Source organism: Geotrypetes seraphini, chromosome 1, assembly GCF_902459505.1.
Source record: "Geotrypetes seraphini chromosome 1, aGeoSer1.1, whole genome shotgun sequence".
NCBI lineage: Eukaryota > Metazoa > Chordata > Amphibia > Gymnophiona > Dermophiidae > Geotrypetes > Geotrypetes seraphini.
Window position 1 is genome coordinate 400888875 of NC_047084.1, and position 12996 is coordinate 400901870.

Below are 12996 nucleotides of genomic sequence, written 5' to 3' on the forward strand. Positions count from 1 at the left end.
TCAATCAGAAAAATTAACATCCATGGAAGTGAGCCTTGAAGATGTACGCAGGCAGATAGAAAAACTAAAAATGACAAATCCCCGGGTCCGGACGGAATCCATCCAAGGGTTCTGAAGGAATTAAAGGAGGAGATAGCGGAACTACTGCAGCAAATTTGCAATCTATCCCTGAAAACAGGCATGATCCCGGAGGACTGGAAGATAGCCAATGTTACGCCCATCTTTAAAAAGGGATCAAGAGGTGACCCGGGAAACTACAGACCGATGAGTCTGACCTCGGTTCTGGGGAAAATGGCAGAAGCACTGATAAAAGAAAACATCGATGAACATTTTGAAAGAAATGAACTTCTGATAACCAACCAACATGGTTTCTGCAAGGGGAGATTGTGCCTAACGAACTTATTGCACTTCTTCGAAGGAATTAACAAACAGATGGACAAAGGAGACCCCATAGACATCATATATCTAGATTTCCAAAAAGCTTTTGACAAGGTGCCCCATGAACGCCTACTCCAGAAACTGAAGGAGACGTACATAGATGGATCAGAAACTGGTTGGCGGGTAGGTAACAGAGGGTAGGAGTGAAGGGCCATTTCTCGGACTGGAGGAGGGTCATGAGTGGGGTCCCACAGGGCTCGATGCTCGGGCCGCTGCTATTTAATATATTCATAAATGATCTAGAAACAGGGACGAAGTGCGAAATAATAAAATTTTCAGACGACACCAAATTATTTAGTGGAGCTCGGACTAAAGAGGACTGCGAAGAATTGCAAAGGGACTTGAACAAACTAGGGGAATGGGCGACGAGATGAAGTTCAACGTTGAGAAATGTAAAGTATTACATGTGGGAAACAGAAACCCGAGGTACAACTATACGATGGGAGGGATGTTATTAAATGAGAGTACCCAAGAAAGGGACTTGGGGGTAATGGTGGACATGACAATGAAGCCGATGGCACAGTGCGCAGCGGGCGCTAAGAAGGCAAACAGAATGCTAGGCATAATCAAGAAGGGTATTACAACCAGAACGAAAGAAGTTATCCTGCCATTGTATCGGACGATGGTGCGTCCACATCTGGAGTACTGCGTCCAATATTGGTCGCCGTACCTTAAGAAGGACATGGCGTTATTCGAGAGGGTTCAGAGGAGAGCGACGCGTCTGATAAAGGGGATGGAAAACCTTTCATACACTGAGAGATTGGATAAACTGGGTCTCTTTTCCCTGGAGAAGAGGAGACTTAGAGGGGATATGATAGAGACTTACAAGATCATGAAGGGCATAGAGAGAGTAGAGAGTGACAGATTATTCAAAATTTCGAATAATAAAAGAACAAGAGGGCATTCAGAAAAGTTGAAAGGGGACAGATTCAAAACGAATGCTAGGAAGTTCTTCTTCTTTACCCAACGTGTGGTGGACACCTGGAATGCGCTTCCAGAGAGCGTAATAGAGCAGAGTACGGTACTGGGGTTCAAGAAAGGATTGGACAATTTCCTGCTGGAAAAGGGGATAGAGGGGTATAGATAGAGGATTACTGCATAGATCCTGGACCTGTTGGGCCGCCGCATGAGCGGACTGCTGGGCACAATGGACCTTAGGTCTGACCCAGCAGAGGCATTGCTTATGTTCTTATGAAAGGGTGGGGAGCAGAGACCAAGACTCTTGATGGAGACAGATAAGGTACCTGTGGAGCATGTATGCAATCTGTTAATCTGGGGAAAATGCCTTTGTGAAATAATGTCTTTAAGATTTTGCTTAAAATTCTTGAGAGAAGTGTCAAGTTGAATGCTAAGAAGAAATTGGTTCCAGGGAGGAAGAGTAGTTCCTTTAAACATGAGCTAAATGTTATCTAAAAATGTGACTACTCAATAGGATAGAACAAGGATATTTTGTTTGACTAGCACTACTAAGGAATGGTAGAATACCTGTATACAGAACTTGGTGAGCCAGTATGAAAATCTTAAAAAATAATTCAGTTTGAAATAGGTAGCTAGTGTTCACTATAAAGTAAAGGGGTAACTTGATCTCAGCAATTATGTACACTGCTCTTGTCTAGTTATAGAATTACCTTGAGAGCCTTTTCTAAAATGGGTGAAGGAATGGAAGTGTTTGTGCCAGCTACATGCAGTGGTAGCACCTATTTTGCAGAGACATGTTGCCAATAGGGGTGGAGAAGAGAGGAAGAAAAGTTGGACTCATGAGGGACAGAGAGAGATGTTGGTTGGTGAAGGGAATGAGGCCTAGAGGAGAGGAAGCATGTAGAAGGCAGAAAGAAAGAAATATTGGATGCACAGTCAGAAGGAGTACAACTAAAGACTCATGAAATCACTAGACAACAAAGGTAGGAAAAATGATTATATTTTCAATTAGTGATCAAAATGTGGCAGTTTTGAGAATTTATATCTGCACTATATTTGTCTATTTTTCTATATTGGTTAACAAGGTGACAGTGCATATTTTAAAGTCATCTGCCTTTTCCTCTTTGAAAGAAAAAGAATATAAATGATAATTAACCTTTTCTGTGTGTACAGTGTGCATTGTGTTTTTTAAAATTTTGTGGTTACCATTATGTATTAATACGATTATATTGTTTGTATATGAAAAATGGATGGAAGAAATGGCATTACAATAAGTACTATTATTATGTGGGCAGGTCTGGGGGCGGAGCTTGGGCAGGAGTACTCAGTTAATATTTGTTAGACTTAGTGGGTGCTTGGCTTGAAGAAGTTGAGAAACACTGCCTTAGAAAAGATAATAAACTTAAGGGGTATGATAGAGACATTTAAATACCTAATAAGATGATAGTAATGCTCAATAAGCAAACTTACTGTATAGAACTAGGGGTTGCAATAAGAAGCTTCAAGAGGGTTACACTCAGAAAATAATTGCTCTTGGAAATAGTGATGGATGCCTGGACCACCCTCTCAGAGATTAGGGTACAGTGGTGCCTCACACAACGAACTTAATCCGTTCCAGGAGCAAGTTTGTTATGTGAAACGTTCGTTGTGTGAAACGCGTTTTCCCATAAGAATACATGTAAAACAAAATAATTCGTTCTGCAGCCCTGTTTTCCCATAAGAATACATGTAAAACAAAATAATTCGTTCTGCAGCCCTACATTTCCCTCCCTCCACCTCACCTTATATGCAGAGTTTGCCAGCTTTCTTTTTCACCCAGCCGCACGCTTTCAAAAAGCTGTGCACGCGCAGCTGCTGAAGTTGATCAATGTTCTCCTCTCCTGCAACTTCCGGTTTCCGGTTGCGTCAGAGGAGAAGATTGAACAACAGAGCATGCGCGCATGTGCTGCTCTTTGAAAGTGTGTGGCTGGCCGAAAAAGAAAGCCGGAAAACTCGGCATCTAAGGTAAGGTGGAGGGAGATGATGGAACACTGCATTCAGACAGGAGGGTGCTGCTGTTCCCGGCTCACATTAGGAAGCGGCGAGAGTAGTTCCGCCCCCCCCCCCGGGCCCCTCGGGCGACTTCGTTGTGTGAAACGAAGTTCGTTATAGGGAGCAAGACAAAAAGTTCGTTATGCGCAGCGTTCGCTGTGCGAGGCGTCCGTTATGCGAGGCACCACTGTACAACCATACATAAATAGTAGCAGAATTCAATAAAGCCTAGGATAAACACAGAGGATCTTTAGACTTAAGAGAATGGAAATAAAGCACTGTGGTAACTTGCACAGACTGGTACTTACAATCCTAAAACCACTGGATTTAAAAGCAAAGCATTGAGGGTTGTCTACATGGTACAGCAGTTACAGGTCTAAAAGGCAATTAATATTTAATATTTTATCTGAGCAACAGAGGAAGGGAGCTTGGCTATTAAGTTCCACAAGGGAATTTATATGCACATTTACCCATACTAGACAAATCATTACTGGGCAGATTTTGCTCTTTTATCTACTATCTTATTACTGTGTTACCAACTCATTTGTATTGTGTTTATTTTACAGTTGTGGTTGAGTTTTGCTCCAGTGGCTGATAAGACAGCGGACTACTTTCAGTGTTCCCCAACTGAAGTCAACTGGTTATCACTTGTATACTTGATAATTACTATCCCATTTGGATTGGTGACATCATGGATACTGGACACTACAGGACTGAAGTTCTCCGTAAGTTTGACTTTATGGGGTACATACTGTATAGCTAAGTTATGTAGTTATCGGTACACACAGAAGACACCTCTATGGGGCATAAGTGCCAGCTTTGTGGGTGTCTGGGCCCCACAATATTGAGCAAGCTCCTTCATTGTGTCCAGTGAGAGGCACTTAGTTTTGAGTTGAGCACTCCCAGTCATTTTGAAACGTTGGCTTCTATGCTATGGGGCTAATGAGACTGGGCATCAAAATGGCAAATTATGTTTAATGTGATAAAGTGCAAAGTTATAAAATACTAATAGGGAGAAAGTCACTAGAATTCTGTGATGAAAGTAATAATATTCTTTATTGAATCACAGCTCTTTATTTTATTTATAGCTATTAAGCTAACATATTAAAAACAGACGCTTATCATTCTCAGCAAAATATTGATTCAGTTTCCAGTAACGCTGAAACAAGTCATGTGATTAGATGGTATATCACAATATCTAAAAATTCCAGTCATTTACAACACCCATGGCGGAACAAGTATTAAAGTCAATAGCAGTGTTAATGGATTGTGCAACTAGTGCAAATTGTGCAAAGAATTTTTTATAATGTGCTGAAGTGCTATTAAAGTGCTGGTTAAAGTGCCATGTGCTTTTTATTTCAATGCCTGGCCCCCCGACTCAGGTTTCGTATTCTTCGTCAGGAGGGGTCTTCTCAGGCAAACTACATCGGGGAACGACACCGGAAGAAGATGTAGTTTGCCTGAGAAGACCCCTCCTGACGAAGAATACGAAACCTGAGTCGGGGGGCCAGGCATTGAAATAAAAAGCACATGGCACTTTAACCAGCACTTTAATAGCACTTCAGCACATTACAAAAAATTCTTTGCACAATTTGCACTAGTTGCACAATCCATTAACGCTGCTATTGACTTTAATACTTGTTCCGCCATGGGTGTTGTAAATGGCTGGAATTTTTAGATATTGTGATATACCATCTAATCACATGACTTGTTTCAGCGTTACTGGAAACTGAATCAATATTTTGCTGAGAATGATAAGCGTCTGTTTTTAATATGTTAGCTTAATAGCTATAAATAAAATAAAGAGCTGTGATTCAATAAAGAATAAAAGTGCAAAGTTATGCCATATGGGAAAGAGGAACCCAGACTACAGAAGGTTCAACTTTAGGAGTCGCCACCCAGGAAAAGGATCTAGATGTCATTGTTGAGGATAGATTGAAACCCTCAGCTCAGTGTTCTGCGGCAGCTAAGAAAGCAAATAGAATGTTAGGAATTATCAGGAACCGAATGGGAAACAAAGATGAAAATGTTATAATGCCTTTGTATCTCTCCATGGTGCAACCACACCTCAAATAGTGTGTGCAATTCTGGTCACCATTCTTAAAAAAGATATAAGAACATATCCTCTTGTATAATGAACCTACAATCCTGGGCCCACACTGTGCAAATGAAATTGAATGAGTCCAAAACAAGACTTCTTTGGCTCGGTCCAAAACTAGATCACCTACCTACCTCCATCCCACTACCCTCTGGCTCCTCTCTGCAGCTTGAGTTCTCGAGCAAGGTCTTGGGCATCATCATTGATTCCACATTGTCCTTTAATGACCACCTCCAATCCTTGGTAAAAAAATGCTTTTTCAGCCTTCACATGCTGAGGAAAGTTAGATCCTGCTTCCTTCAAAAACATTTTACCCTCCTTGTCCAATCCATCATCCTCTCCAGATTGGACTATTGCAACTCTATCTACTTAGGCCTAACTAAGAAAAACCTCCACAGACTCCAACGGATTCAGAATGCCGCGGCCAAGCTCATCGTCGCTAAAAGTAAATTTGACCATGTCTCCCCGCTCCTGGCCAAGCTCCACTGGCTTCCGATAATCGCCAGGGTCCACTATAAATGCGCCTGTTTAACTTTCAAAATCCTATATGGTATCCTCCCTCCCTTTATCTCTCTTTCTTGGAATTCCTCAAACCCTAATACCACCAGATCCTCCCACAAATTAAAACTATCCTTCCCCTCGCTAAAAGGCATTTCCCACACAGGAATGCTAGGGACCTCCCTCCACTTCAAAATCACTGAGCTCTGGAACAACCTTACCTCCCCTCTTCGGAACTTGAACTCTCTCCAAGTTTTCCGCAAACATCTGAAAACCTGGCTTTTCTCAAAAAATGTAAGTCTCCCTCCAACTTAGGAATCAAGGAAACTCTTATATCTTGGCATCCCAAGTCCTCTAAATTTTCTTCACACTTCTACCTCTAACCCTCTGTTGTAGTTCCTTCCTGTTTCTCCTACTGTAAACCGTGTCGAGCTCTACGAACGTGGAGATGATGCGGTATACAAACCTAAGGATTAGATTAGATTAGATTAGAAAAGGAACAGAGAAGAGTGACAAAAATGATAAAAGGGATGGTACAACTTATGAGGAAAGGCTAAAGTGATTAGGGCTCTTTAGCCTGGAGAAGAGATGGCTCATGGGAAATATGATAGAAGTAAGAACATAAGATTTGCCGCTGCTGGGTCAGACCAGTAGTTCATCGCGCCCAGCAGTCCGCTCATGCAGTGGCCCTTAGGTCAAAGACCAATGCCTTATTTGAGTCTAGCCTTACTTGCGTATGTTCTGGTCCAGCAGGAACTTATCTAACCTTTTCTTGAATCCCTGAAGGGTGCTTTCCCCTATAACAGCCTCTGAAAGAGCGTCCCAGATTTCTACCACTTTCTGGGTGAAGAAGAACTTCCTTAAGTTTGTATGGAATCTATCCCCTTTTAACTTTAGCGAGTGCCCTCTCATTCTGTCCATCTTGGAGAGGGTGAACAATCTCTCTTTCTCTACTAAGTCAATTCCCTTTAATATCTTGAATGTTTCGATCATGTCCCCTCTGTCTCCTCTTTACAAGGGAGAAGAGGCCCAGTTTCTCTAGCCTCTCATTGTGTGGCAACTCCTCCAGTCCCTTAACCATTTTTGTCGCTCTTCTCTGGACCCTTTCAAGTAGTACTATGTCCTTTTTCATGTACGGCGACTAGTGTTGGACACAGTATTCCAAGTGGGGGCGTAGCATGGCCTGGTATAGCAGCATGATAACCTTCTCAGATCTGTTTGTGATCCCCTTCTTAATCATTCCTAGCATTCTGTTTGCCCTTTTTGCCGCCGCTGCGCATTGCGTGAATAGTTTCATTGACTTGTCTACAAGTACTCCCAAGATTCTTTCCTGGCGGCACTGGACATCCTGTATTCGTGCATATGATTTTTGTTACCAACGTGCATCACATTGCACTTATCCACATTGAACCTTATTTTGCCATTTTGTGGCCTATTCCTTGAGTGTGTTTAGGTCTCGTTGTAGGTCTTCGCAATCCTTCTGTGTCCTCACTACTCTGAATAACTTTGTATCGTCTGCAGATTTAATCACCTCACTCGCTGTGCCAATTTCTAGGTCATTTATAAATATGTTGAAGAGCATGAGCCCGAGCACCGAACCCTGCGGCACTCCACTCATGACACTTTTCCAGTCCAAGTATTGTCCATTTACCCCCATTCTCAGTTTTTAATCTATGTGAGTATATCACCCTCAATTCCATGGCTCACAATTTTTCGAAGTAGACATTCATGTGGGACTTTGTTGAACGCCTTCTGAAAATCTAGATATATGATGTTGAATGGGTCACCCTTGTCTAGCTGCCTATTTACTCCCTCGAAGAATTGCAGTAAGTTTGTCAAGCAAAATCTTCCTTTGCTGAAGCCTTGTAGGCTGGTCCTCATCAGATTGTGTCCGTCAAGGTGATCAATGATGCGGTCCTTTATCATTGCCTCTACCATCTTTCCCAGTACCAAAGTCAGATTCGCTGGTCTGTAGTTTCCCGGATCTCCCCTCGAATCTCTCTTGAAGATCGGCATAACATTCACCACTTTCCAGCCTTCCGGAATCTTTCCTGATTTGATCGACAAATTGGCTATTAGTTGGAGCAGTTCAGCTATAACCCCTTTCTGTTCCTAGATTACCCTCGGGTGGATGCCATCCGGTCCCAGGGATTTAAGCCTATCTTATCTGTCTGCATACCTCTTCTATACTGACTGCCGACCCTGTCAGTTTCCCGTCTTTGTTTCCTGTATATAGCCTGTTGGCTTCTAGTATATTGGATATATCTTCTTCGGTAAATACAGATGCAAAAAATGTGTTCAGTTTGTCGGCAATGGCTTTGTCCTCCTTTAGTACTCCCTTTATTCCATGGTCATCTTCGAGGGTTGTTTCCCCTTAATATATAGAAAGAGCAGATTAAAATTTTTTTTGCCTCCTTGGCTATTTTTTCCTCATAGTCTCTTTTGGCCCCTCTTATCGCCTTATGGCACTTGCTTTGATGTTGTTTTTGCTTTTTGCAGTTTTCGTCTGGTTTTGTCCTTTTCCATTCCTTAAACAAAGTCTTCTTGTCTCTGATCGGTTCCTTCACTGCCACGCTGGTTCCTTATTCTTTTTTCCTCTTGGAACCCTTGTGGATATGCGGTATATAGAGATTTTGTGCCTTGGTGACTGTGTCCTTAAAAAGGGACCATGCTTGTTCTAGCGTATTTACAGTGCTTATCCTCTTCCTAATCTTCTTCCTCACCATGACTTTCATCCCTTCATAGTTCCCTTTTCGGAAGTTCAGACCCGTGGCACTCATTCTGGATTGATTTTTTTTGTTCCTGTGTCTAGGTTGAAGTGGATCATATTGTGATCACCGTTTCCCAGCATCCCTTATACTTCTATACCTTGTGCTTGTCCTCAAAGTCCATTTAGAATTAAGTCCAGAATTGCATTTCCTCTCGTACTTTCCTTGACAAGTTGTTCCAGGAAGTAATCACCTACAGCATCCAGGAACTTGGTTTCCCTACTGCAGCTGGAGTTGCCTAGGTTCCAATCTATCCCTGGATAATTGAAGTAGCCCATGATAACTGTGTTGCCTCCTTTGCATTTGTGTTTAATCTCATCCCTCATCTCTCCATCAGTCTCTTCGGACTGTCCTGGAGGTCGGTAGTAGATGCCGATCTTTGTATCTGTTCCATTTACTCCTAGTATTTTGGCCCATAGGGACTCTACCTTATTATTCGTTTCCGGCGTGTTCTCTCTGATAGACTCAATTCCCTCTTTTATGTATAGGGCAATACCTCCACCTTTTTGTCCTACTCTGTCCCGGTAGCACAGTGTCCCAGACGTTGTCCTCGTTCCACTATGTTTCTGTGATGCCGATGATGTCTAGGTTATCTTTTTGTGCCATAACTTCCAGTTCCCCCATTTTATTCCATAGGCTCCTTGTGTTTGTGTACATACACTTAAGTTTGCGGCTAGTTACTTTCTTGCATTTCCTTCCCCCTTCTGTCTTGCTCGCTTCTGTCCCTTTCGATCCATTGGGATTTCTATCTTGCGTATGATTCGGTGAATCTTCTCTGCAATCTTCTTGCATGGTATCCTCTGGGTATATTGTTTCTCGAACCATCGACTCTTGGTCGACTGTTGGCTTTCCCTTTCTTCTTAGTTTAAAAACTTCTCAATTTCTCTCTTGATGTTGCTTGCAAGTAGCTTCATTCCGTCTCCGCTGAGGTGGAGTCCATCCTTTCTGTATGGCTTGCTCTTCCCTAGAATGTTGTCCAGTTGCACACAAAGTAGAATCCTTCTTCCTCACACCAGCGTCTCACCAATGCTTTGACTGCTTGCAGCTCTGTCTGCCTCTTCCTGTCAGCCCTGGGTGCTGGCAAAATCTCTGAGAAAGCTATCCTGGTCCTTCAGTGTTTCCTTGGTGTAGTTCCTGTTGCTCACATCGCTTGTCCCAATGTGGATCATCACCACCATATCTACCCTTTCCACACTGTCGATGATCCTGTCGATGCGGCTCACTATATCCTCTACCTTGGCTCCTGGTAGGCAGATCACCAGCCAATCCTTTGTTCCTTCTGCTATGTGGCTGTCGACTTGTCGGATGATGGAGTCCCCCATGACGATTGCTGTCTTCTCTATCTTTTCTTGTCTCTCTAGCTGCAGGTCAGTGTTCTCGGTGTACGTCCATCTCTCTAGGCGCAGGTCCGTGTCCTCGGTGCACTTTCATCTTTCCTCATCCCGGCGTTGGCTTGCACTGGACTCGTCTTCCTGTGGGTTCCCTCCGCTGTTTCTAGGTCTTGCTGCTGTGTCATCTATTCTTTTCTTGTGATTGTCCTCCAGGTGGTCCTCACTCATTGTAGGTGCGTCTTGGCAATTCCTCTGTTGTTGGTGATTTTGCACGGCCTCTCTGTATGCCTCCTCGATGAACTTCTCTATCTCCCTGACTTCTTCCTCAATGTTCCTCTCTTTCATGAAGTTTTCTGCCTCTTTGAACTCCTCAACTGCTCGAAGTGCTTCTAGTTCTAGTACTCTGCCCTCCAGTAGTCTGACTTGCTTCTTCAGGCCCTCCAGTTCCTCGCATCGAGTGCATACATAAGATTGCCTCCCAGAGGTCTATAAAATACTGAGTGAAGTGGAACGGGTAGATATGAATCGCTTGTTTACTTTTCCAAAAATACTAGGGGGCATGTGATGAAGCAACTCAGTAACAAACCAGAGAAAATATTTCTTCACTTAACCATGTAATTAAATTCTGGAATTCACTGCCAGAGAATGTTGTGAAAGCATTAGCAGGGTTTTAAAAAGGTTTGATAATTTCCTAAAAGCCATTATTACGATGTCTTGGGGAAAATCCACTTGCTATTCCTAGGATAAGCAGCAGAAAAACTGTTTTTCTCCTTGGGATCTTGCCAGGTACTTGTGACCTTTGTTGGCCACTTTTGGAAACAGGGTACTGGGCTTGATGGACCTTCAGTCTGTCCCAGTATAGCAACTGTTATGTTCTAAAGTGCAAACTGCAGAATAAAACATCTGAAACCAAAATACCAAAAACTTTTATTTTCCAATGTATTGGAAAAGTTTAACTTAGAGTTCTGCTGTTCTTAGCAGCATAGGTAATGCTCAGTCTATGCTCAGGAGAAGATTGAGAGCAAATTAGCTGTTTTGAAGACCTATTATAAATCTATGTGAGAAACTTGAAAACTTCATATATGCTAGCTTTTATATTAATAAAATTTTACCATTGATGTTAAACAGCATTTCCAGTGCAATAGATGAGACATTCTAGACCATAGGGTAATTTCCCACTACTCACATGGTCTGCAGACGAAATCCATTTCAGGTTTTTCTCTCTGCCTCTAGTGTACTTCACAGGCTAGTTTAGCGCCCCATAGTAGTCTTTTCTTCTGCAAGCATGGCTGCAGCTCTGTAGGTTCTGCTCACCACATTTTATTATTTTAATTCTTTTTTTTTTTTTTGTAATTGTTTATTTAAAGTGAAGTGCAACAGATAAATACAACCATAAAGACAACCAACCAAAACTTCACACAAGGTTTACAGTTAGTTCAGACAATTCCCCCCTCCTCCCCCCCAGCACCTAATCGAAGAGAATATCCAGTGCAAAAATACAGGTTTAGCAAAAGCAGTACAGAGAAACAGAACATAAAAGATTAGGAGGATATCTCCAAAAAGTAGTCACCCTCTTCCAATTCCAAGTATCGTCCCCAAATATGTAGAAATTGCTGCCACTTTCTAGACAGGAGAGCAGAAAGCCGGTACTGGTGGCAAATCTCACTCAACTTATCCCTCATTTGCTGCAGTGAAAGCATGATCTGCTCCTTCCAATAAAGGGCTATCACTAGCCTAGTAGCTACAAAAGCCAGGGAAAGCAATTTATCTTGGTCATCATTAAGCCCCTCAACCCGCATCCCCAGGAGAACCACTACAACCCTACGAGGCAGTGGAAGAAAAACCAATGTACCAATATACAGGAAGACTTGTTCCCAGTAAGGGTCCAAAAGTGGACATTCTCACCACATACGGAACAGAGTACCTCTCTGGCTTCAGCTTCGCCAACACTCTGCACTCATACCATGGGAGAACTTCTGGCACAACACATGGAGAATAGTGCACTTTCATTGCCTTTTCAACCAAGACCGGAGCAAAAGCATTGTGCTGAGCACGATAAAACAGCTGAACCCATTCCCGCTCCATATTCCTGCTGTAAATCTCCCTCCTATGCCAACATATTTTGTCCATAGAGCCCTATTCACCAACTTATATAGAATAGAGATTCAACCCCTTTGAACCAGGGCTCCAAGAAGTTGTTCAAACTGAGAGAGCTCAAAGCTAACATTCGGGTCCCTGTATCGACACTGTAAGTAATGTTTAACTTGGAGATACAGAAAAAGATCTCTTGATGGTAAAGAGAACTGCTCCCATTTTATTATTTTAATTTGATGTAGTTTTGTCCCTTTCATTGGTATTTTCGCATTTCAAGATGGCGGCGCACGCGGCTCCTGCCTCGCCGGAGTCCCCTAGCTCGCTTTGGGTGGCGGAGGTGTCGGCGGAGGTGCAGGCCGCGCTGGAGGGCACGCTCGGTGCCAAACTGCAGAGGATCTTAGATAAGCTGGACTCGATGGACCAGCGTTTCGCTGCTCTCACCTCCGAGGTCCGGGACACCCAGCAGAGGGTCAGCAATGCGGAGGATTCGGTTCTCCGGCTGACTCAGGAACAGGGGGTGCAGGCTTCCTCTCTGGCGGCGTTGAAGGCCAAGGTGGAGGACCTTGAGAACCGGTCCCGCCGGAACAACTTGCGGTTTGTCGGCCTGCCGGAGACTATTGCGGAGAGCGACCTGGGGGACGTCTTGGAGCATTGGCTGACGGAGTCCCTGGCTCTACCACAAAAATTGGGCCCCCTGCATATCGAGAGGGCCCATCGTTTGGGACGGCGCAGAGACGGCGCGGATCGTCCGCGGGTGGTGATCTGCAGGATTTTGAATTACCGGCATAAGATGGAGGTCCTTAGAGCTTTGCGGCAGGGG

The 12996-nt window shown here is 43.4% G+C and overlaps 1 protein-coding gene across 5 annotated transcripts in view; it reads left to right on the forward strand.

The window, feature by feature from the left end:
* The window catches only part of SLC49A3 (solute carrier family 49 member 3), a 711721-nt gene that overhangs the window by 249658 nt on the left and 449067 nt on the right, over positions 1–12996 (forward strand). For all 5 annotated transcript variants that reach the window (XM_033918077.1, XM_033918067.1, XM_033918090.1 and 2 more), the window contains one exon: positions 3954–4112. In XM_033918077.1, the coding sequence (XP_033773968.1) occupies positions 3954–4112 (159 nt within the window). The remainder of the gene's footprint in view (positions 1–3953; positions 4113–12996) is intronic.